This window comes from Lynx rufus, unplaced genomic scaffold (genome assembly GCF_022079265.1).
Source record: "Lynx rufus isolate CCGP_SWC_20201006 ecotype Redwood Valley unplaced genomic scaffold, mLynRuf1.p SCAF_1, whole genome shotgun sequence".
Taxonomy (NCBI): domain Eukaryota; kingdom Metazoa; phylum Chordata; class Mammalia; order Carnivora; family Felidae; genus Lynx; species Lynx rufus.
In genome coordinates, this window is record NW_025814823.1 from 136062500 (window position 1) to 136088752 (window position 26253).

Below are 26253 nucleotides of genomic sequence, written 5' to 3' on the forward strand. Positions count from 1 at the left end.
TTTCTGCCCTTCCCCTGCTTGCGCGCTCTCTCTCTCTCGCAATAAATAAAACTTTAAAAACTATTTAAAAATGTAAACAAGTTTAAGAAAAAAATTTTTTTTCTTTGTTTTTAGACACAGATGAGCTAAATGACAGAGACAAAAATAATCCTTAATTGATGTCATTTATAGAGCTGCCACTTTGGGCACCATGCTGGGACTTTCAGAGTTAATTCTCTAAAATTGGAGTACCCCAGGGATGTCTGGGTGGCTCAGTTGGTTAACCATCAGACTTGTGCTCAGGTCATATCTCACTGTTGGTGGGTTAAGCTTCACCTCAGGTTCTGTGCTGACAGCCCAGAGCCTGGAGCCTGCTTCAGATTCTGTGTCTGCCTCTTTCTGTCTCTCTCTGCCCCTCCCCTGCTCATGCCCTGTCTCTCTCTCTCTCTCTCCCACTCTCCCTCTCTCTCACTCTCAAAAATAAACAAACATTAAAAAAAATTTTTTTTAAGGGTTGTATTCATTTTTCAGAGACCTTGCATGAGAGGGGGAGGGGCAGAGAGAGAGGGAGACAAAGAGTCCGAAACAGGCTCCAGGCTCCAGGCTCCGAGCTGTCAGCACAGGGCTTGAACTACAAACTGTGAGATCATGACCTGAGCTGAAGTCGGACGCTCAACCCACTGAACCACCCAGGCACCCCTAAAAAAATTTTGTTTAATTGGAGTGCCTCACTAAAAGACCCAGAAATTTAGAACTCTCCATTTTCACCTATTCCTTGGGTGATTGTATCTAATCTATGGGATTACTTACCTTTCTGTGTGTGTACTGCCTACTGGATGTATCTGCCTGGATTTTTTTTTTTTTTACATTTTTTTAATGGTGTTTTTTTTTTTTTTTTTTTTTTTTTTTTTGAGAGAGACAGAGGGGCAGGGGGAGAGGCAGAGAGTGAGGAAGACAGAGGATCTGAAACAGGCTCTGTGCTGATAGCACAGAGGGACTGGAACCCACAAACCCTGAGATCATGACGTGAGCTGCAGTCAGAAGCTTAACCGACTGAGTCACCCAGGCGCCCCTCTCTACCTGGATTTCTAATGGGTATCTTCAAACTCTTCAGACTGCTTATACCCAGGGTTAAACTGGAGGGGTGGAGAAATGTTGCGTATGAAATGATCTCGTGTCTGAGATTTGCTTTAAAGCAATCTATTGGCAGAAGGAATAAGTAGGAGGTATAGAGGAAAGAAGATTGGTCATAAATTGATAATTTTTGAAGCTGGTTGATGGGTACATAAGAGTTCATAATGCTATTCTTTCCACTTTTTATTATGTTTGAATGTTTCTATAGGAAAAAAAATTAATTCCCTGTATTTAAAAATCTGACTTCTTTTTGTCTCCATTGTTATCACCGTGGTCCTTTGGACTAAATCTGTTGCCTCTTAGCCATTCTCCCTGTTTTCTCCCTTGTCTCCTGGAGTGTACCCTTGACATAGCATCCAGAGTGATCCTATTAAAACAAGTCAGATCCTGGGGCACCTGGGTGGCTCAGTGAGTTGAGCGTCCGACTTTGGCTCAGGTCATGATCTCACAGTCTGTGAGTTCGAGCCCCGCGTCGGGCTCTGTGCTGACAGCTCAGAGCCTGGAGCCTGCTTCAGATTCTGTGTCTCCCTCTCTCTCTGCCCGTCCCCTGCTCACACTTTGTGTCTCTTTCTCTCTCAAAAATAAAAATTAAAAAAATAAAATAAGTCAGATCCTGTCACTTCTCTACTCAAAATGCTCCATTGGCTTTTCATCTCACTTCCAATAATAGCCAGAATTCTTTCCAATGGTTTTCAAGACCCTAGTGATTCAAATGGACTTAATTCTACTACTTACCCTCTCCTCTCTGTTACTACTTGCTGCCCCATTGTCCTCCATGACTTAATAGTTCTTGAACTTGCTGAGCACTCCCACCTCAAGGCTTTTGCAGCGGCTGGACCTCCTGCAGCCTGGACCTCTTCCCCTGATAACCTGTCTGGCTTCCTCCTTCACATCCTTCATTTGTGTATTCAGATGTCATATTCTCTATGGAGACTTCCAATGTCGTTCTATTTAGAATTATAATATCCTGCCCACAAAGTACCTTCTCACCATTCTTAGTTCCTTAGCGTCTGATCAGATGTCTTTCACTTCCCTTATCTATCATCTTTTATCCCTTCACTGAGATTTAATTTCCATGAAGGCAGGGATTTCAGTTGGTTTTGTTCACTGATACACTTTCAGTATGCCTGGTACATGGTAGATGTTTGGCAAATATTTGTTGAATGATAGGTCTCCATTTTACAAAATAAAATAAAACAAAGCCTTAGTGGAACCCTGGGTGGCTCACTCAGTTAAGCGTCCTGCTCTTGGTTTCAGCTCAGGTCATGATCTCACGATTTGTGGGTTCAATCCCTGAGTCAGCGAAGAGCCTGCTTGGGATTCTCTCTCCCTCTCTCAGTCCCTTCCTGGCTGTCGCTTGCTCTCTCTCTCTCAAAATAAATTTAAAAAATAAACTTAAAAAAACAAAACAAAACAAAGCCTTAGGGGGTGCCTGGGTGGCTCAGTTAGTTAAACGTCTGACTCTTGATTTCGGCTCAGGTCACTATCTCATGGTTTGTGAAATCAAGCCCCACATCAGGCTCCCAAGCTGACAGTGTGGAGCCTGCTGAAATTCTCTCTCTCTCCCTCTCTCTCTCTGTCACTCCCCTGCTCATTGCTTCTCTCTCTCTCTCTCAAAATAAATAAAGAAACTTTAAAAAAAAAAAAAAAGCTGGGGCACCTGGGTGGCTCAGTTGGTTAAGCATCTGACTTTGGCTCAGGTCACGAACTCGCGGTTCATGAATTCGGACCCCACGTTGGGATCTGTGAGCAGCCTGGAACCTGCTTCAGATTCTGTGTCTCCCTCTCTCTCTCTGCTCACGCTCTGTCTCTCTCTCTCTCTCTCTCTTAAAAATAAACATTAAGGGGAAAAAAAGCCTTAGGAATTTCTAAATGGTTCAACACCATAAAGGCAAGATTCTTCATTTAAAATTTGAGACCTTCATGGTACCAAGTACAATGCTATATGGCCGGTGAGTCTTTAGCAAATACTTGCTTCATGAGCAATATGAGGGAGAAATTCATTGTGTCCTAAACCTAGTAGTTACGTTAGCAGAAAGTGTCCTCCTTTTTTTATACGTGTCCAGGTCATTGATTGTGTGAAAGAAATCAAACAGGTTTAGTGAAAGTGCTTTTTCTGTGCTTTATTTTTTAGGTGGCTCAAACCCCCTCTGAGATGCTTTCTGAGTGTCATTATGGCAACAGCAGATCACCTTGAGGTGGCTGCACTGGAAAGAGTGACATACATGATATACATGGCTGTTCTGTGTTGTACTTTCGGGGAATCTTAAGCTTTGGTGGCTTTTTTTTTTTCCTCTGAGTTTTCAAATTTCAAAATCTAAGGGGCGCCTGAGTGGCTCAGTCGGTTAAGCGTCCAACTTCAGCTCAGGTCATGATCTCATGGTTCGTAAGTTCAAGCCCCACATCCGGCTCTGGGCTGACAGCTCAGAGCCTGGAGCCCGCTTCAGATTCTGTTTCTCCCTCTGTCTACCCCTCTGCTGCTTGCACTCTGTCTCTTGCTTACTATTGTCTCAAAAGTAAATAAACATTACAAAAAAAATTTCAAAATCTAATATGAAGTGTTTATATTTTAGAGTGGAAGAAGCAAGTCCCCTACACTGACTTCCCTGATTTAAGAAAGAAAGGTGCTCTTCACTCCCTCTGTTTATCAGATTGCTTCTCCCAGGCCTTTCCAAAGCAGATTTGAGGTAATGAAAATGAAGAGAATTTGCTGACCCATCAAGCTTTGGTATGCCCAAACTATTAAATATTTTGATTCAGATGTTTGAAGAAAGGATTCTATTTGGGGTGTGTCAGTATCCTGTATTGTTAAAATTTGGTTTCCGTTATGGTGTTTACAGTCCGTTGTTCATAGGGCTCGTAAGGTAAGTTAGACTTATCAATGTTTTAATTCAGAACTAAGATTTTAAATTTTGATTCCCCTTAAAATCATATAGAACGATGATGATATCCCTGGCTAGTGTGTTACATATGTTTTTTTTTAAGTTTTTGTTTGTTTTTTTTTTTTTAACGTTTATCTACTTTTGAGACAGAGAGAGACAGAGCATGAATGGGGGAAGGTCAGAGAGAGAGGGGGAGACACAGAATCTGAAACAGGCTCCAGGCTCTGAGCTGTCAGCACAGAGCCTGACGCGGGGCTCAAACTCACGAACCGTGAGATCATGACCTGAGCTGAAGTCAGACACTTAACCGACTGAGCCACCCAGGCGCCCCGCATATGTTTAAAATATACCTGTTTATGTTATCATTTTTACATATCATGATCGTTAGACATGATCATATTGGTTTCCTAAATATGATCATCTGCCATTAAGTGGATAAAATCAGCATCGTTGAAAGAATAAATAACTAGGCATAAGTGATAACTTTTTTCTTGGCCACAGGTGTAAAAATCACAAATGTCGTCCAGTGATGGAAGATGCAAGATTCGGGACAGGCACTATGATGAGGTCCCAAGGGACTCACCCTATCAAGATGGCACCATAGGAACCCTCCAGACTCTTCATGACAGTGAGCTGGCCGTGAGCGCTGATCCCTTGCCACCACCCCCTCTCCCATTACAGCCACCATTCGGCCCAGACTTCTACTCAAGTGACACAGAGGAACCGGCCATAGCGCCAGATCTCAAACCCGTAAGGCGCTTTGTCCCTGAGTCCTGGAAGAACTTCTTCAGAGGGAAGAAAAAGGACCTGGGATGGGATAAGCCGGTGTCTGACATCAGATACATCTCCGATGGAGTGGAGTGTTCACCTCCATCCTCTCCAGCAAGACCAAACCACCGTTCACCCCCCAACTCCGACAAAGATCCTTACGGAGGGTCAGAAGGAACCTTCAGTTCCCCGAAAGAGGCTGAGGCAATGTTTCCCCACGACCCCTACGGTTCACTAGGCCGCCACACACAGACAGCCCGAACGTACAGTGAGAAGGTGGAGGAGTATAACCTGAGGTATTCCTACATGAAGTCGTGGGCAGGCCTGCTGCGAATTCTGGGTGTGGTGGAGCTGCTCTTGGGAGCTGGTGTCTTTGCCTGTGTCACGGCTTACATTTACAAGGACAGCGAGTGGTATAACTTGTTCGGATATTCACAGCCCTATGGCATGGGAGGCCTCGGTGGCCTGGGCAGTACGTACGGGGGCTATTACTACAGTGGCCCCAAAACCCCTTTTGTACTCGTGGTTGCTGGATTAGCTTGGATCGCCACCGTTATCATTCTGGTTCTTGGCATGTCCATGTATTATCGGACCATTCTTTTGGATTCTAACTGGTGGCCTCTGACCGAATTTGGAATTAACGTTGCCTTGTTTATTTTGTATATGGCTGCAGCCATAGTCTATGTGAATGATACCAACCGAGGGGGACTCTGCTACTATCCATTATTCAATACACCGATGAATGCATTGTTCTGCCGGGTAGAAGGAGGACAGATAGCAGCGATGATCTTCCTGTTTGTCACCATGATTGTTTATCTCGTTAGTGCTTTGGTTTGCCTAAAGTTATGGAGGCATGAGGCAGCTCGGAGACATAGGGAATACATGGAACAGCAGGAGGTAAGGAACTTCATAATCCTTCATTCATTTTTAATTTTTTTCCTGTTATTTATCCCCTTGTTAAATATACATAGTTCTTAAAACAAAAATTTTATAAAAGGCTTTTTTAAGTTTATGTTGTTTATTTTGAGAGAGAGAGTATGTGAGTGGGGTAGGGACAGAGAGTGAGAGAGAGAATCCCAAGAAGCAGTCTTCCTGCTGTCAGTGCAAAACCTGACACAGGGCTTGATCTCATGAACCATGGGATCATGACCTGAGCTGAAATGAGGAGTCAGGCATTTAACTGACTGAGCCACCCAGGTGCCCCCCCCAACCTTTTTGTTTTAATGATCTGAAGTTCAAGAATCCTACCTCATTGACTGACCTGCTTTGGGTGGGATCACCCACTCTTGCATGTCACTGTTCTAGAACATTGCAGTTAGGTACCAGATGTGTAAATACAGTATATTGTTTGTCGATTGCATTATGTCTGTGATGCTTAAGGGGAAAACACAGCTACTGATTCTTACAACTAAGAATAAGACCATATTCAGTACAATAAATGTCTCCCCGTTAAAGTAAGTTTAAGAACAGTGTTGATTCTTTAATATGGTAAAGCTTAACTAAAAAAAAATAACTTTTCAATTATAAGGAGAAAGTGCTTATTTACATGTTATGATGAGTGACACTTTCTTCCGGTGACTTAAATAAAGTGAAGTAAGAATACAGTGAACCGGGGGCGCCTGGGTGGCTCAGTCGGTTAAGTGTCTGACTTCGGCTCAGGTCATGATCTCATGGTCCATGAGTTCGAGCCCCACGTAGGGCTCTGTGCTGACAGCTCAGAGCCTGGAGCCTGCTTCCGATTCTGTGTCTCCCTCTCTCTCTGACCCTCCCCTGTTCATGCTCTGTCTCTCTCTGTCTCAAAAATAAACATTAAAAAAAAAAAAAAAGAATACGGTGAACCGTATTTGATTTTTTCAAGTATCAAGAGGCTGAGTGGTCATGAACATAACTCTGAATACTTGCCTGGGCATTTTGATGTTTCATTCTTACTTTGGGGAAAAGAGTGTTCCCAAAATTAGAATGGGAGTCTGGCACTTGTTTTTATTTGTAGGATTTAACTAATTAAATATAAGAAGGAGGAGAATTAATAATAATAATATAATAACAATGCCTGAGGGATAAGATTATATAGAAGCCATATTTAAAATTTTTTGAACAGGAGCATCTGGGTGGCTCAGTTGGTTAAGCATTCTACTTCGGCTCAGGTCATGATCTCACAGTCTGTGATTTTGAGCCCCGCATCAGGCTCTGTGCTGACAGCTTGGAGCCTGGAGCCTGCTTCAGATTCTGTGTCTCCCTCTCTCTCTGACCCGTCCCCATTCATGCTCTGTCTCTCTCTGTCTCAAAAATAAATAAACATTAAAAAAAAAAAAGTACTCAGTAACCTATTTATTTACTCACTGGTCTGTGTATTTTGTGTTTACTCTTTTGCATGAATCTTACACATAAAACTTGACTAATTTTATAACAAGTACCTTGTGTTTGTACGATGAACCTCAACATGTTGCAATGTGATCCATACTCTCTCATCACAATATATTAATCTTACTGGAACTCCACATAGAGTCAGGTTGTTTCTTTTTTTTTTTTTTTTAATATTTATTATTTATTTTTGAGAGAGAGAGACAGAGTGTGAGTAGGGGAGGGGCAGAGAGAAAGGGAGACACAGAATCCGAAGTAGGCTCCAGGCTCAGAGCTGTCAGCAGAGAGATGATGCGGGGCCCAAACCCACAAACCGTGAGATCATGACCTGAGCTGAAGTCGGACACCCAACCGACTGAGCCACCCAGGTGCCCCTAGATTCAAGTTATTTCTAAAGATTTATCTTAGCACATTAAGCATATTTCTTAATTTTACATCTGTGTATACAAAATAGAGAATTTCAGATTCAATCAGTATGAAATCCAGATAGTGAAACACCCACATTTCCTCATAATTTTATGTAAGTTTAATAACAACAGAGTTCTTAATGTTGTTTCCAAATTCTTCATGAATAGGATTATAATTATCGACATGATATATTCATTTCTTTTTCCTTTCTCAAAACTTGTTCCCATCAGACTTTTTCCAATGGTTGATGAGACTTGAATTACCCCTGCTATAGGAGGTGGTCCCAGTTTGGGTGTTGCTGTGACTTCTTAATAGTTAGAAGCTATTCTGGCCTATGGGTTTTTTCTGTTAATTTTATAACGGTCTCTGTTTCCAGCTCTTTAATTGCACAAGGTATTGGGAGCCAAGAATAAATAAAATCTCTAGGTAATTCAAAGCACTTTACCTGATAGTCTCTATCATGTCTGTACTCCAACTCTGCTGTCTGACTAGTGGTTATCGTTATCCCTCCTCTGGCTCTTTTCCAGCCAATCGAAAGTCACCCAGGTGAGGGGGAGGAGCATCTGTCAAGCAGAGAACTGACCTCTGTGAAGTTGAGATTGGGCTATAAATGCAAATGGATGAAAATATTAACACAGTAGCCTCACACACCTTTGAAAAGTCATTTTAACTCTTTTTTGTTCCAGATAAGTGAGCCATCGTTGCCCTCAAAAAGGAAAATGGTAAGAATAAAGTTCACATTATTATTTTATGTCTAGATTTGTTAAATACTTCTCTCTTATCTGTTTACCTGCAGAGTAGATCATCTGTCTGTGAAAGTGTATCTATTACATTGAGTTCCTAACTGAACATGGAGTTTAACTTTCAACTTTTTTCTCATAATGAGAGGATCAAATTAGACATGCACATGGTGTTTATTGGGCAAAATTATGGCTTTTATAGTTTTTATAGTGTCTTTTCATTTTGTTAGTTGAACCTGTGAACAGTTGATTCTCCTTATATGTTTAAAATTTAATTTTTTTAAGTAAAGGAGATTCTCTCAAACTTTTTTTAGTCTCTTTAAAGTTCTTTGACATTCTTTTCTGACCTTCTCATCTTGTTTTCAGATGCTAAATTTTGTTGTGTCAGGAAGAAAATTCCTATTCCGGAATTTACTAATAGTGTGACAATAGGCAAGGTATTTAACTTTCCATGCCTTAATTTCTTCTGTAAAATTGGAATAATAATAATTTCTACATCACATGTTTGCTGAGAGAATTAAATGAGATGCTGTTATTATACTTATATACACATATGTAAAAACCTAATATATTGTCATAATTTTACCTCATTGAAAAGTCCTTTTTTAAAAATATTGGGTATTATTTCTAAGCAAGAGGTTGAGAGTCCAGACTTTGGATTTGTTTGTTTCTTTGAAAAGGGAGTATATTTACTTGGTTCAAAATTCAAAAGGCTCTCAAGGGCGCCTGGGTGACTAGGTTGGTTGAGCATCAGACTTTGGCTTAGATCACGATCTCATGGTTCATGAGTGCGAGTCCCACATCAGGCTCTCTTCTGTCAGTGTGGAGCCTGCTTCAGATCCTCTGTACCCCCCTCTCTCTGCAACCCCTCCCTCCCTCCCTCTCTCTCTCTCTCAAAAACAAACAAAAAAAATTCAAAGGGGTCTTTAATACAAAGTCTTCTCTCACTCCTCTGTCTCAGCTTCCCAGCTCTCCCACTTGGAAGGAACCAGTGTTATCAGTGCCTTGTGTTTCCTTTCAGATATCTGTTTATATTATACATACATATTACATATATACGCATATGTAAAATGTATATATATTTGCTTAACTCCCCCTTTCACACTGCCATCCCATACACAGTTACATACGTCCCTTTTTTTTCACTTAACAATATGTTTCTTGAGATGTTTCCTTATTAATACATAAAGAATTTCTGCATTCTCTTTTTATAGCTATATATATAGTATTGCATTATATGGATGTTACATAATTTACCTAACCATAAATGACCATTTATGGAACGCCTGGGTGGTTCAGTCAGTTAAGCGTCCGACTTCAGCTCAGGTCGTGATCTCACAGTTCCTGGGTTCAAGCCCCATGTTGGGCTCTGTGCTGACAGCTCGGATCCTGGAGCCTGCTTTGGATTCTCTGTCTCCCTCTCTCTATACCCCTCCCCCGCTTGTTTGCTTGCTTGCTCTCTCTCTATCTCTGTCAAAAATAAATAAACATTAAAAAAAAATTTTTAATGACCATTTAAGTTGTTTCCAATCTTTCTCTATTAAAAACAGTGCTGCAGTGAATAACTGTATACATCCAAGTATATGCTTGTACATACTTCCTTCCAGATATGTGTAAGTGCACCTGAAAGATAAATTCTGAGAAGGAAATTTCTGGATTAGAAGAAATGCACGTGTTTATTTTGACTACCAGGTTGCCCGATAGAAGTTTTGCCAATTTGTACTCCCAGCAGCACCACGGGCTACCTCACACCTTGACCAACACACAGTGTTAGGAAATTTGTTGACATTTGTCAACCTGATAGGTGAAAAATGATATCTAATATAGTTGTAATTTACATTTCTCTTATAAGGAGTGAGATTGAGCATTTTTAATGTATTATGTTTGCTTTTCCTTCCCTGTTAAACTGTATCCTGTCCACTTTTTTACTAAGTTGCTAATTTATACAAGTCCTTTAAGTGAATGCATTTTAAAAATACCTTTTATAGGTTTTTTGGGGTTTTTTTGAAGTTTATTCATTTTGAGAGAGACAGATACAGTGTGAGCGGGGGAGGGGTAGAGTCGGAGAGAAAGCGAATCACAAGCAGGCCCTCCACTGTCAGCACAGAGCCCGATGTGGGGCTCCAGCTCACAAAATTGTGAGATCATGACCTGAGCCAAAACTGAGTCAGTTAAGTAACTGACTGAGCCACTCAGGTGCCCAGGATCTTTTTTGCTTTTAAAGTTTATTTATTTATTTATTTTAAGAGAGAGAGAGAGCATGAGCAGGGGAGGGTCAGGGGGAGAGGGAGAGAGAATCCAAAGCAGGCTCCGTGCTCAGCATGGAGCCGAATATAGGGCTTGATCCCACAACCATGAGATCATGACCTGAGTCTATATCAAGAGTTGAACGTTTAACCAACAGAGCCACCCAGGCACCCCTATAGGTTCTTTTTAACTTTATTCTCTATATTATAACACAAATACTATATGAAAATGTTTTATTCACAGTGAAGTAAGGGATTTATTTATCTATCTATCTATCTATCTATCTATTTTTAATGTTTATTCTGAGAGAAAAAGAACACATGCATACACAAGGGCAAGTAGGGAGGGGCAGAGAGAAGGAGAATGCCAGGCATGCTTTGTGCTCTCCGTGGAGATCCCACAAATAGTGAGATCATGACCTGAGCTGAGATCAAGAGTTGGACGCTGAACCACCCAGGTCCCCCTTCAAAATTTTAAAAGCTTTTAACGAATTAAACTAACAAATACTTCAGATCAGGGGTGCCTGGGTGGCTCAGTTGGTTAAATGTCCAACTCTTGATACCGACTCAGGTCTTGACTTCAGGGTTGTGAGTTTGAGCTCTGGGCTTTGTGCTAGGCATGGAGCCTGCATACATAACATACATAAAATTGAGATGAGCAATGTAAAGCTGATGTTTATTTAATTAATAACACTGGCCATTTGAGATTTAGGTGCAGCTTCCCTAACTTACCTATGGGCTGCCTTCCAGTGTTAGTACTGAGACGTAAATAAGTTTGACCAAATGAAGAGAGCAGTCTTCCCCGTGGAGAGTCCTCATCAGAGCATCTTGGGCAGACCGTTGCCGGTACTCTCATTCTAGGTTTCTAGTACCACCTTAACCCTTTGGGAAGTTCTACTCCCTCAGAGGGACTGACTCCAAAACTCTTGAATCCCACCCTGGCCAGGAATGACCATCATTGCTGCCTCTCAGCCCAATGAGAGTCCTAACATAGTGCTCACCGCATGGAGAATAATCAAGTTTAAAAGGACTTTGGTTTAGAAGATGAATCAGGATTACAAAGGCTATTTATAACGAAAAGGGGTCTACAAACTTAACTTGTTAACAGGTGGTAGTGTAACGTGATACCAGAGTTAGCAAGTTAGAGTGCTAGCATTAAGAAGTATATTTCATGGGGGTGGCGCCTGGGTGGCTCAGTTGTTTTGAGGGTCAGACTCTTGGTTTCGGCTCAGGTCATGATCTCGCAGTTTGTGAGTTGAAGCCCTGCTTCGGGCTTCATGCTGACAGCACAGAGCCCGCTTGGGATTCTCTCTTTCCCGCTCTCTGCACACCTCTCAAAATAAATAAATAAACTTAAAAAAAAAAAAGTATGTTTCAGATCATCCTCTGGGACTTAATCTGTTTGCTTTGTGGAGGTTGAAGGTGGTGTGCACTTTGCAGATGTTGATTGTTAAGCAACAAGCTGGACAGGGCTGTTTAATGGGGCTGCAGTGTGACAGCGATGTGGCAATGTGGTCATTGTTTGCCATGGTGGAATTTATGGGCTTCCTCGTCAGTCCCTTTGAGGTCATGGGATTTACCAGTGGGGTTAAGTGCAGAGTAGAGTCCACCTGAAAGGTTTGGCTGAATTGGGGGGGAGTTGCCCCAGATGCTAGGGTGGTCAGCATCCTGGTTTGGTGAGAATGTGACTAAAGCAGATTCCACAGGTAGGACAGGGTTAGGGAAATCTGCAAGCAAGTTCCAGAGTACCTCTTCCAGGCTGCCTTAGAAGGCTGGTATGCATCACGTCCAGGGTGTGTTACAGGGTCCCAGCTCCCGAGGGGTCCTGGAATAGTCAGAAATAACCTTGGTGGAGTTGGAACCCCCATTCCTAGAACCCCTTTGAAAATCATACCAATCCAGAGGCACCTGGGTGGCTCAGTCGGTTAAGCATCAGACTCTTGATTTCAGCTCAGGTCATGATTTCACAGTTCGTGGTTCATGGGTTTGAGCCCCATGTCACGCTCTGTGCTGACAGCACAGAGCCTGCTTGGGATTCTCTCTCTCTCCCTCTCTCTCTCCCCACTTCCCCTCTCGTACATGCTCTCTCTCTCTCTCTCAAAATAAATTAAAAAAAAGAAAAAGAAAAATCATACCAATCCAGTTAATTTATACTCTTTCAAGATATAGTTGCTGAATGCAAAAGATGTCCTTTCATGGGGCTCTTTTCCTGGGAAATGAATCATTATGGATCTACAATTAGGTGTGTTCTAGAGGCAAACTTCTGTGAGAGGGAATCTCATGACTTAATTGAGGAATCTCTATTGGACTTACCTGCTAGAAACCTTTTAGAAAAGGTTGGATCTCCAGCTTCTCACTGGGTTTGATTTCCACCAGCTTCCTTCCCAGTTCTTAGTAAGAATTGGCAGCCTACCACAGGAGAGGCAGTAGTATGACGAACAAAATAAACTTTGGAATCAGGCAAATCTGAGTTTTATTACTAGTAACTCCATGATTCTGAGGAAATTATGCACCCTCTCTGAGCTGTCCCTTGTTTCCTGTCCCTTGTTTGGAGCTTTTTCCTAGACTGTAACTTCTTATTTTGTATTTTAATAAATATACTTTTTGAAAAGCAAATAAGATCATTTTTAAAAATAAATATACAGACATAAAGTAAGATCAAACAGAGGCAGAAAAAAGTTCTAATAACTCCCTAAGTGCAGAACAGGTTTTTTTCCAAGCCAGAAAAGTGAGAATCTAATCTGAGCATTGAAGGTGATGGTGTGGGTTTGGGACCGGGGCCTCTGCACCATTGTATTCTATGCTCAGAGGGAGAGAGACTCAGCATTTGGACAAATGTACACTATTTCTAACTTGGCAGCATATTCAGCCCGTTTTTATTTAAAGCATTTTTTTATTGAAGTCGACACACACTGTTAATTACTTTCAGGCATAACATAGCGATTCAGCATCTCTCTACGTTATGCTCTGCTCACAAGTGTAACTGCCATCTCTCACCGTACAACACTATTCCAGTGTCATTGACTCTATTCCTTATGCTGTGCCTTTCATCCCCGTGACTTACTCGTTCCATAACTGGAAGCCTGCACCTCCCTCTCCTCTTCACCCATCTTTCCCCCCTCCCCAATACATTTTTTAATTTGAAAAGCTTAGTAATTATAACCATAGCATTACTTACCCCGTTGCTTAATTACTTTCTCTTGCCTCATGATAAAGCTGTTTTGATATTTGCTGACGACATTCATTTTTGCTAGAAGCAAAGAAAGGTCATCTGAAATCTCGGGCCATGTGTTTGTAGTCACGGATACGGTTTGAGAGTGATGTGTTCCAGGGCTGTGGAGCCCAACACATCCATCCGATAAAAGCCTAATGAGGGGCCCCTGGGTGGCTCAGTCGGTTAAGCATCCGACTTCAGCTCAGGTCACGATCTCGCAGTCTGTGAGTTTGAGCCCCCGCGTCGGGCTCTGGGCTGACAGCTCAGAGCCTGGAGCCTGTTTCGGATTCTGTGTCTCCCTTTCTCTCTGCCCCTCCCCCGTTCATGCTCTCTCTGTCTCAAAAATAAGTAAACATTAAAAAAAAAATTAAAAGCCTGATGAGGTTTTGATTCTTTGTCTTATGTTTGCTTTCAGATTTTTTTTTTTCTCAATAAGGTTTTCTGAAACTTAGGGTCAGTGACATTCACCCAAAAACAAGTTAAGAGCATAAAAACAAAAAAATTTAAAGCAGATGACAGCACGGAAACTACTGTGAAACTACTCTGACTTCTTTAAAACTCCCTTTTTATTTTTTTTTTAAGTTGTTTTTTTTTTCATGTTTATGTATTTATCTTTGAGAGAGAGACAGAACATGAGCGGGAAAGGGGCAGAGAGAGAGGGAGGTACAGAATCCAAAGCAGGCTCCAGGCTGTGAGCTGTCAGCACAGAGCCCGAAGCTCAGCTCAAACTCACTGACCATGCGATCATAACCTGGGCCGAAGTCAGATGCTTAGCCAACTGAGCCACCCAGGCGCCCCTTAAAGCTCCCTTTTCAAATTAAAAAGTGAATCTTACAACTAGGTATAGGCAAGTAAGGAAAATGAATAGTTCCTGCTTGAAAAACTTGACCTAGACGCAAACAAACAACAACCGCCCTCCTATGGACTCTCCTGCCCACTGTGACTGCCTGGGCAGAAATTATGATTTTGACCTGGAAACCCGAGTTTGGTACCTGCGGCTGCCGCTAAGCTCTAGAGAGTCACCATGCTCCATAGCTCCTTCAGTGAGCTGTGTGGGAAATGGGTTGTTAAATATTTAAAAGCTAAAAAGGGATGCCATGAAATAGAGATCCATTTATTTAAGCCAAAAAAGGTCCCCCTAATTTAATAGCATGATTCACTATCAAGATCAAACACATTAAGAATTCAGTAGGATGAAGAAATGGCATCCCAAGCAGTGGAGAACAAAGGAGAATAAATACTAACCTCAGGAGCTGTTCCCTGAAATACTCTTGTTTAATCTCCTTTCCTTGGGGTTTCCTGCTCTGCACTTGAATTCTTGCTGTTTGGGGCCCAGTGGCCAGGCATGCCTTCTGCACCAAGATGATCTGGTTCCCCTTCCAGCTGTCACCCTGGGTGCCTTGGGCCCAGCTTCTCCTCTCCAACCCTCCCCCAATGCTGGTTTAGCAGCCTCACCATCTAATGTGTGAGCTAATCTTAAACCAAACCTCAGAGGCAGCCTCAGAGATAGGGAAATCGGGAAACAAAAGGATTTTAAAGCTGCCTGGTAAGGTAAAGAGCAAAGTTTTAAAATCCTGTGTTGCAGTTTGTTTTCAGCCAAGTTGCCCCCCGCCCAAGCTGCTCTCAGTTTAGTTCAGCAAGTTTAATTCAGCAAGTGTCTGCTGAAGTCCCAAAGAGGGGTCAGTGGAGGGGGGCTTACTGCTCTAATGAGAAATCAACCGTTTCTAGCATGCTGTCACAATTGAGGCTTGAACAGTATGCATTTATGTAAACCTTACTTGTGTTATTCCTTAAAACCCCAAAAAGTTCTGGGTTTTTTGTTGTTGTTTTTGGGGGCGGGCAGGGAGAGCCTAAGCAGGGGAGAGGGGCAGAGAGAGACAGAATCTTTAAAAAAAATTTTTTTTTAATGTTTATTTTATTTTTGAGAGAGAGACAGACAGAGGGGGCATGAATGGCAGAGGGGCAGAGAGGAAGGAACAGAGAATCCGAAGCAGTCTCCAGTCTCTGAGCATAATGTGGGGCTCAAACCCGGGAACTATGAGATCATGGCTTTAGCCGAAGTCAGACACTTAACCAACTGAGCCACTCAGATGCCCCCAGACAGAGAAAATCTTAAGCAAGTTCCACTCTCAGTGCAGAGCCCAACACTGGGCTCGATCTCATTACCAGGAGATCGTGACCTGAACCGAAATCAAGAGTCAGATGCTTAACCGACTGAGCCACCCAGGTGACCCCAAAATTCTGGGTTTTAATTGTGGCTTTTCCACTTCCCAGCTGTGAGGCTCTAGAAAATATACCTAACTTCTCTGAACCTTGCTTCTTTCTGTGTAAAATAGAAACCCCTCTCCTGGCATCCACAGGCCTCGCCAGCATGGTTGGTATTCTGGGCACTGTCCAGTGGGGTTCCTGAACAGTCTCTCCCCAAAGCTACATACCCATGTTAGCCTGCTCATTCTAGAATGGGTTCCCCTGGGCCTTTGCATCCCTGCTTCCCATATGTCGGTATTTTAGTGCTTGAAAGCCTGTCCTGATACTTCCTCTCTGGGCCACTTCATTTTGTGCTGTTTCCCCTCTTTTGAAATGTACCATTTTTTTACTAAAAAGGCCTCTATGAACTCTCCAGTCTAGAAACCAGAATGACTTAAACCAGGGAATCACAGGTTCAGAACTCTTGGACAACTGAAAGACCTTCACTGCCTTTCCCTTGGGTTTGCTTGTTTTCCATTTCAGGTAATGAAGACAATGTAACTTGTTTCCCTTTCTGACCTACTCAGTGGCTACTGGTAGTTCATTCATCTCAAGTTCCCCTGTCATTTTTTCTCTTGTTGTTTAAGTAGCCTTGTTCCATTTTCATCTCTGAATTTCTTTTTTGTTTTTCAAGTTTACTTATTTATTTTGAGAGAGAGAGAGTGCATGTGAGCCAGGGAGGGGCAGAGAAAGGGGGAGGGAGAGAATCTCAAGCAGACTCTGTCAGTGCAGAGCCCAATGCGGGCTCAATCTCATGAACCGTGAGATCATGACCTGAGCTGAAATCAAGGGTCAGATGCTTAACTGACTGAGCCACCTGGCGCCCATGAACTTCTTATTTTGAACTACATTTTGTATTCTTTTATAGCTAATTGAGGCATAAATCCTAAATAAACTACTTAAGATCCTACATTTAACATTTCATCCTCCACATTTGACATCCACACGATTGTTTTGTACCGTTATGTACTCCTGTATTGCAGTGTGGTTCCCTTTAGCCATTACAAAAGCATTCAGAACAACTTTGTGACTATAAAACCTGTAATTCTAAAGCGAAGTATTCATTTCTGCTTCTACTTCCTACTCCTTCTCCCCACCATTTTCTTCTAAGAAATAAAGTCGTGGTTTTGTTCTTCTTCTTCTGCATCTGTTTACAAATAAATGCTCTTTTCCTCCCTAACTGCAGTGTGAAATGGCCACTGGTGTTGACAGACAGAGAGACCAAGAAGCTAATTTCAAAGAATTGAGACCAACGAAAATGAAGCCTGAGCTACTAAGTGGGCACATTCCCCCAGGCCACATTCCTAAACCTATCGTGATGCCCGACTATGTGGCGTGAGTGTCTAAGTCCTTCTTCGAGGTAGAAATGGAGAGATTCCATTTGGGCATTTCATTTTCCTGTTTGTCTCCAAGCTAATGCTCTCTGCTTAAGATCATTTGTATCCAGGGGCGCCTGGGTGGCTCAGTCAGCCAAGCGTCTGACTTCGGCTCAGGTCATGATCTCACGGTTTGTGAGTTCGAGCCCTGTGTCAGGCTCTGTGCTGACAGCTCAGAGCTTGGAGCCTGCTTCGGAGTCTGTCTCTCCCTCTCTCCCTCTCTCCCTCTCTCCCTCTCTCCCTCTCTCTCAGCTGTTTGTTCCCTGAGAGGTAGTACATTGAATTGAAGATACGGTGTGGTCAGTGAGGAAAGAGCTAAGCTGATTTCCCATTCAGTCCGTTTCAGTGAAAAAGTTATATCGCTGGCCAATTTTTTCCCGCAGAAAATACCCTGTGATTCAGACAGATGATGAACGAGAACGCTATAAAGCTGTGTTCCAAGACCAGTTTTCAGAGTACAAAGAGCTTTCTGCAGAAGTCCAAGCCGTCTTGAGGAAGTTTGATGAGCTGGATGCAGTGATGAGCAGATTGCCACGTTGTTCAGAAAACCAACAGGTCAGTACCCACAGTGCCTGGGAGGAGCAGTGAGAGAGGAAGCAAAAAATCTGAGCTTTCTTCAGGTCGATGTGAGGAAGCCATAATAACTGGGTACATTTGCTGTCTGTGTCTGGGAAAGTCATTTGAGATCTTCGAAAGGACTAGGCAGGATTACAATTCACATTATATAATTTTGTGTCTTTTGCCCTCAATTACTAAATAATTATACACAGTTTTAAAACAGTCATTTTATTTTTTTATGTAAGTAAAATGTCAGTGTTCCTCAGGTCTGTACTGAATCCGTCAGGGTCCCAAAGGAGACGGATGGCACACTCCAACTAATTTGAAAAAGATTTATTCACACAGGGGTGGGTGTAGGGGAGCTACCAGGGGTCGTGCATTCTCCAGGGATAAGTAACAGCCAAGCGGTTACCACCCCAGGTCCAAAGAACACAATGGTAAGGACAGAGAGTTGATCTCAGCTGTTAGCTCTCCCATCAGACTGATAACCATGATTGTGACAGAGGGAACCAGGGAGGAGACGCCAGTCACCAGGGACTCAAGCGTTTTCTGTAATGCTCTGGAGTTTGTGGGGGGGGGTTTGCATGTTAATATTTCTGAAGTCAGGATGCCCTGATAATCAGTGGCACTTTTTTTTCTCAGATGTACATTTTTTATTGAGGCAGAATTCACATATAAAATTCACCCTTTTAAAATGAACAATTCAGTGAATTTTAGTTCATTCACAAAGTTGTATAACCATTACCACCCCCTAATTTCAGAACGTTTTCATCACCCCAGAAAGAAACGCCATACTCAGCACACACTCCCCATTCCCTCCCCCCTCCAATCACTGACCATTGTTAATGTACTTTTTGTCTGTATGGATTTATTTCAAACTCTTCATATAAATGGGATGATTTAATATGTGGCCTTTTGTGTCTGGCTTCTTTTCATAATGTTTTTAAGGTTCATTTATATTGTAGGAATATTCGGGATTTCATTCCTTTTTATGGTATTTATTCCATTGTATCTATATACCACATTTCATTTATCCATTTATCAGCTGATGGACGCTTTGGTTGTTTCTAGTTTTTGGCTGTTATGAATAATGCTATGAACTTTTGTGTGTAATATCCTATCCTTTTAAAGACAATGTGTTATGGGGCGCCTGGGTGGCTCAGTCGGTTAGGCGGCCGACTTCGGCTCAGGTCATGATCTCACGGTCCGTGAGTTCGAGCCCTGCGTCGGGCTCTGTGCTGACAGCTCAGAGCCCGGAACCTGTTTCAGATTCTGTGTCTCCCTCTCTCTGACCCTCCCCCGTTCATGCTCTGTCTCTCTGTGTCTCAAAAATAAATAAATGTTAAAAAAAAAATTTTTTTTAAATAATAATAAATAAATAAAAGACAATGTGTTAATCTATTATTCATGTAATTCAAATTTTTAATTTTAATTTTTTTTATTTCAAAAAGAGAGAGCATGAGCAAGGGAGAGGGGCAGTAGGAAAGAGAAAGAGAAAGAATCTTAAGCAGGCTCCACAAACTGTGAAATGATGACCTGAGCCAAAATCAAGAGTCAGATACTCAGTCGGCCTTACCACCCAGGGATCCTTGTAATTCAAATTTTTAAAACTCACACAGCATTTTTAACAAATGTCAAACAACTCAATGTATGTATGTAACTAATATATATATGTATATATAGTGCTCCTGAAATCCATATTGACTGAGCATCTTTGTTTTGACCACAAACTTTTTTTTTTTTTTTTTTTTAAAAGCCGAAGTCGGACGTTTAACCAACCAAGCCACCCAGGCACCCCGACCACAAACTTTTTTAAAAATTTATTTTTTAATGTTTTTATTTATTTTTGAGAGAGAGAGAGAGAGAGAGAGGGACATAGAGCGCGAGCAGGGGAGCAGCAGAGAGAGAGGAAGACCTAGAATCCAAAGCATGCTCCAGGCTGTTAGCGCAGAGCCCGATATGGGGCTCAAACTGAAGAGACGTCAGATCAAGACCTGAGCCGAAGTCAGACACTCAACCGACTGAGCCACTCAGGCGCCCCAACGATAAACTTTTAAGTGTACATTTAAATCATTTGTAATTACGAGCTCTCTAAGCCAAAATAACCAGAGTAGTAACATTTTCCCAATCCTGGAGCAATGGAATGGTGTTATCTGTGACATACTGGCACCAGGAAGCAGGAGAAATCCAGCAAATACTGTAGGTCAAGGGTCAGTTAGTACCACTTGAAAAACAAGCAAGGTCCATAGGTCCAAGAAGGACGCCCAAATTTATAGGCCCTTAAAGGAGTGCAGGAAGGCATGAGCAGGCCCCAGGAAACTGGATTGGCTCAGGCTGGGAAGAGCAAGCTGGTTGACAGATAAGATGCTGAGCAATCCAGTTGTGCAGTGGAGTCTTTGAGTCTAGACCCAGTGGACTCCAGTGTATGGGCTTTGTGTGATGGGCAAGGGCTCAGGCATGTGGGTCTGCAACTGAGGGGTGTAAAGTCCTAATTCTGGTAGGGGCTGAGACTCGGCCTTCCCATGATATTTCTGTACAGTATCAACAATAGTCATTTCCTCTGGTTTGTACACAGCATGGCAAGTAAGTAACCAGATGAAAAGGCCACAGTCTCAGTGTCTCCTCTAGTTCTTATCTAAAGTAGAAATATTAGGGGCACTGGGGTGGCTCAGTCGGTTGAGCGTTCAACTTCAGCTCAGGTCATGATCTCGCAGTTCGTGAGTTCAAGCCCTGTGTGGGGCTCTGTGCTGACAGCTCAGAGCCTGGAGCCTGTTTCGGATTCTGTTTCCCTCTCTCCCTGCCCCTCCTCCACTCTCACTCTGTCTCTCTGTCTCTCTCTCTCTCTCTCAAAAATAAATAAACATTAAAAAATTTTACAAATAATAATAAAATAGAAATATTAATTGTATCACAAAATTTAACATCTCCTCGGCCACAGGCTGAGCTTTGCCATGGGTGGGGGCCTGCCAGGCCCGTTCATTTCCCACCAGGTCCCCAGGGAGGGGCGTTTCCAAGCACAGCGGGCCCATTTGCAGGCACACGTTCTCTCACAAACCTGGTTGTGTGCCCTTGAAAAATTAATCACATAACTTTTCTAAGCCCACAAAATAGAAATGATGCTCAAAATAATCTCTCTGGTCCTCACTGTCTGAAATTCAGTTTCTGTGACAGACTCTAGGAGAGGTTTTGCAGCTCTTATCTGTGCTGTGTCTCCAGCACAGCACCCCTGGCCCCAGGCAGCTAGTTTACTCCCAGGCCAGGACCCATTCATACAGGTGACAGTTGAATTACCAAGGTCATCTCGATGCTGGCAAAGGATGAAAACACAATTGAAATTCATACAAAAGACACTGAAGAATCAAAATGTATTGCAAAAAGGATATGGGTGGGTGATGAAAAAAATGTTCTCGGGAGGCTTTTAGAACTATAAATTATTATATTTTCTCTTTTTATTTATTAGGTTTACAGTGTTTGACAACTCTAAAGCACTGGTTTACATAGATAAATGAGGGCATTGTTCTAGTAATCTGTTCCCTTTGGTTCAATCCATTAAGTAACTTCATATTTACTATAAAACTTAAAGTTAGAAGGAACCTTCTATTAGTTATTTTTGAAAATTGAATAGTCTCAACCTCTTAGTCCCGGTGTATAATGTAGTCATTACATACCAAGCACTTTATAAGTATCATTTCAAATAAGTACAGCTTCTCACAACCTTATGAGGTCCTTGTGGTTATTATTTCCATGTTCCCAGTAAGGAAAGTGAGCCTCAGGATAAGTAGCTTGCCAGGGTCAGACACCTGGCAAGCAGTGGCCCTGAGACTCCGTTCTGGTTTCACACAGGCGGGGGCCTTTCTCTCTCTTCACCCCTAGATCCCAGTGTGTGGTGAGTGGTAAGCCCTCTAATCTGTATCCATTGAATTGAATTTTAGTGTGTGAATATTTTCATTATAGTCTTAGATAAAAATTATTTTTTGTTCTAATTCCCAGTGTACTTCTGAGACATTCTTGAGATATGATTTGAGTAAATCCTGGTGTTTTAATTCAAGTATACAATATATTATTTTTAGGAACATGAAAGAATTTCAAGAATTCATGAAGAGTTTAAGAAAAAAAAGAATGTGAGTAAAACCATTTTCTTCTTCAAAGTATTTTCTTATCCAGGTGCCGTGGTGAGCTGACAGACCTTAGATTCTCTCAGCTAAAGTAGTTCTTTTTTAATATTTCTTTCTTTTTTTTTTTTTTTTACTGTTTATTTATTTTGAGAGAGAGAGAAGGAGAGAGAATCCCAAGCATGCTCTGTGCTGTCAGTGCAGAGTCTAACCCTGGGGTCGATCCCACGAGCCTGGGAACATGACCTGAGCCAAAATCAAGAGTCAACGCTCAACCAACTGTGCCACCCAGGCGCTCCTCTTTTTTAGTATTTGTTAAGATGGTACTTACTAGAGAACATGAGTAGCTCCTGAATACCTTTTCTTCTCTTTGTCTTCTGTTACATCCTGGTTTAGCAACCTAGGAAATTGAACACCCAATATAGAACTTTTCACTGACATTTCCTTCAAAAAGATTAAGTTATTTTATGTTTGTCACTCCATCCTTAATTTAATTGCACAGAGAAGTAGAGCCTGGAGAGAGCTTTTATTAATCTTTTTCTGCACTTATTATTTGCTCCTTGATATAATTTAAACTACGAAAGTTAAAGTTGTCTCAGCTCTCTGTATTTACCACTCAATTTTGCTGTGAAACTAACACTATTATAAAAAGTAAAATCTATTTTAAAAATGTAGAGACATGCTCTTCTTATCAGGAAGATTTTGAAATCTGTTGCAGAAACTCTCCCATGAAGGGTCATTTTCTGGATGATAATGTCTGTTTCTGTGTTCTTCACTGAGGAAACTGGAGGCTGAAATAATGGCTGTGTTTCTTTTTCAGGATCCTACATTTCTGGAAAAAAAAGAGCGCTGTGATTATCTAAAGAATAAACTTTCTCACATAAAGCAAAGAATTCAAGAATATGATAAAGTAATGAATTGGAATGTACAAGGTTATTCTTAACCCTTGTTTGAAACCACTTTTTTTTTATATTAAACTTACTATTTATTTACTGTCTTTTTCATGCTAGTCTACGATAGAGAAAAGCATGTGCTTCCGGCATCGGCTTTTAATTGGTGTAGCCAGTCAGCCATGTTATGATAGTATGATTCCACTTGACACATTTCAAAACAGATTCGGATTTACCAAGGGTAAGAAATGGTATGTTCATCTGTGTACATTTTATATTTATCTTGTTAAAAGTAGCTTAGAGATCATACCCTTGCAGTGTGATGGACACACAGAGTATCAATTCTGGTGCCGCATTTTCCTTTTTCACTCAGGCCACGCCTGGGATTTCTCTAGGACACATTTCTCTTCCAGCCCAAGTGTGATTTCTTCTCTTGAAAGGGATTTGAATCTGAGATCCACATTTTTAAGTCTTATGATCTTGGGCAAGTTGCTTAATCTCTCTGTGCCTATTTTCTCGTCTATAAAAATGGAGCTAATAATAGTGCCTCCCTTGTAGGGTTGTTATGAGGATTAGATGAGTTAATATTTGTAAAGCACTTAGAATAGACCCTGGCACATTATACGCAGTACCTTAGAGTGTATGAAATCTGTAGCAGTGATTGTGACACGAACAAACTAGCAAGGAAAGGTTTTTAATGGGCAAGTTCAGCCAGCTAACCGCAAGTCCCACGTGTCTCATGAATTTCTTTCTTTGCTGTTAATAACTCTTAACCACACGTAGCCTTAAGTGGATGCTTCCTTGTGGATCTGTGTCCATTCGTGTCCACCACATCTTTCCTCTCATTCATCAGTGTCACTGGGCACATATGTCCACATCCCCACAGCCCAGCCATTCCTGTATACATTCAGTGTGAGGATTGTGTGACCATTGTTGCATTTTCTGTCCTGTTTGGGTGTCCCTCTAAGGTCCCATGATCTTACTTTTACTTGGGACCTCCTTTAGACTTACTGTGGTGTTTCGTCTTCCTAAGCATTATCTTGGCTTTGGGGCTTTATTCATGAAAAATGTTTTGTTTTTATCAGTATGAACGGTGGACTACCTGAAAAATGTTTTTAAAAAATCACTGTTATTATTGGATCCTATTCCACAGCATCTATCTTGGAGATAGTTTCCTAGGTGCAGAAGTACAGTTTCTGCTTAACGTAGCTGCCATTCAAACAAGTGATGTTCAAAGAATTTACTAAAGTGATGAAACCAAAGAAAAGCATGTGGAAAAGCAAGAGGCTTAAAAAGTGTTGCATACTAAATGGACTTCCTAGTTTTTCTTTATCATTGAAATCTTAGTATTTATTGTTAATATTTTAATTCCATGGCTCTCGGACTATGCTTTAGGCCCTAGGCAACTTAGCAGGTGACACCTAGGGAAGAGTGAGGCCCCTATAAAGTCCCCTCAACTGCAACAGCTTCACCTTCTGTTTTACATATTGGGGCTCCATGTTAACATTTCACTTAAGATGCATACCAGTGCTTTAAGAAGAGGAAAACTAACATGAAATAATACCATTTTGATAGATTATAAAGAGTTAGATTCGTATTGAAATGAAGTGTTAGATTTAACTTTGTGAAATTTAATTTAACTCTAATTATAAATGTTAACCTTTGAAAAACCAATGCTGTAACACTGACTTTTTAAATTTTTTATGTCAATACCTGGGCATATTAAAATTTCAATTACTTGTTTTTTGTGTGTACCATTTATTTACTTATTTTTAAATGTTTATTTATTTTTGAGTGAGAAAGAGAGCACAAACAGGAGAGGGGCAGAGAGAGAGGGGGACACAGGATCCAAAGCGGGTTCTGTACCGATAGCAAGAGATCCCAACACGGGGCTCAAACTCAAAAACTTTGAGATCATGACCTGAGCCAAAGTCGGACGCTTAACTGATTGAGCCACCCAGGTGCCCCATGCATGCCCTTTATTGTTTGCTTTTCTAGCATTCCTGTGTTGACTGGGCATGTTCTTGAAAATGTTTTCCATTATCAGAAAATAAACTGGAAAGTCATTGAAAACCTGTAGGTCATCATGTTCAGGTGACAGTTTCCTCCTCCCCCATTATTTGCAAAAATTCAAAGTCAAGGCCACCGTGCACCACAGGCTGAGTGGCTTAAAATAACAGAAATCTATTGTCTCACGGTTCTGCAGGCAGGGGCTTGAAATCCAGGTGTCAGCAGAGCCAAGCTCTCTCTGAAACCTGTAGGGAAATCCTTCCTAGCCCCTGGTGGTTGGCTGGCCATCTTTGGTGTTCCTTGGCTTATGTATTAATCATCCCAGTCCTCCGCCTTCACATTGCCTTCTGGTGTCTCTGTCTTCACGTGGCTATCTTCTTAGGACACTAGTCATAATGGATTAGGGACTCATCCTCTCTACTATGCCCTCATGTTAACTAATTGCACCTGCAAAGACCCTATTTCCAAATAACGTCACATTCTGGACATACCAGAGGTTAGAACTTTTTGGGGGGTAAGGATACAATTTAACCCATAGCAGTCTTTTTTGGCAAGTTGTGAGATTCAGAAGCAAAGATATTTTCCAGTACATTTTATTTCTTCCAGATAACTTTAACATGTATTCTAATTTGAAACTTAATATAAGAATATGTCAATATATCTATAAACATTTTATTTTAGAGAGTGTATGCACACAAGCAAGGGAAAAGGACAGAGAGAGAGAGAGAGAGAGAGACAGAATCTCAAGCAGGCTCCACACTGAGCACAGAATCTGACACAGTGCTGAATCCCACAATCCTGGGATCATGACCTGAGCCAAGATCAAGAGTCAGATGCTTAACCAACTGAGCCATCCACATGCCCCAAGAAGATGTCAATATATTTAAAACTTAGAAAGAAGAAGGTATGTATTCTTCACTCATTCATTTGCCAGTTATGTGCCAAATGCTTTCATTGGCCAGATGCTACTCTAGCATTGAGGGTATAGTAGTGGGTGATACAGAAAACCCAAGACTTTTGTCTAACGGGAGATACGAATGAGACAACCAGGGCTTGATAATGAAATACACGTTTTTGTTATGTGCATTTCTAGAAATGGTTTGTGTAGTGAACTTGATACTGAGATGCACCAATGTTCAAAAGATAGACAACATAGGAAAAATATATAATTATTTCTGATTCTTATCTTAAAAAAAAAAAACAACAATTGTAGGGGCACCTGGGTGGCTTAGTTGAACGTCTGACTTGGGCTCAGGTCAGGATCTCACAGTTCATGAGATCAAGCCCCACACTGGGCTCACTGCTGTCAGCACAGAGCTTACTTTGAA

General features: G+C 41.6%; 1 protein-coding gene across 1 annotated transcript; it reads left to right on the forward strand.

Moving 5' to 3' along the window:
- The first annotated feature begins 3727 nt into the window (after nucleotides 1-3727).
- MARVELD2 (MARVEL domain containing 2) lies at nucleotides 3728-23444 on the forward strand. Its single transcript, XM_047067369.1, has 7 exons — nucleotides 3728-3800; nucleotides 4497-5660; nucleotides 8219-8254; nucleotides 17166-17314; nucleotides 17739-17910; nucleotides 21984-22034; nucleotides 22846-23444. Exons 2-7 carry the CDS (start codon nucleotides 4512-4514, stop codon nucleotides 22966-22968), a joined length of 1680 nt encoding a protein of 559 aa, XP_046923325.1. The 5' UTR covers nucleotides 3728-3800; nucleotides 4497-4511; the 3' UTR covers nucleotides 22969-23444.
- Nucleotides 23445-26253: the final 2809 nt, after the last annotated feature.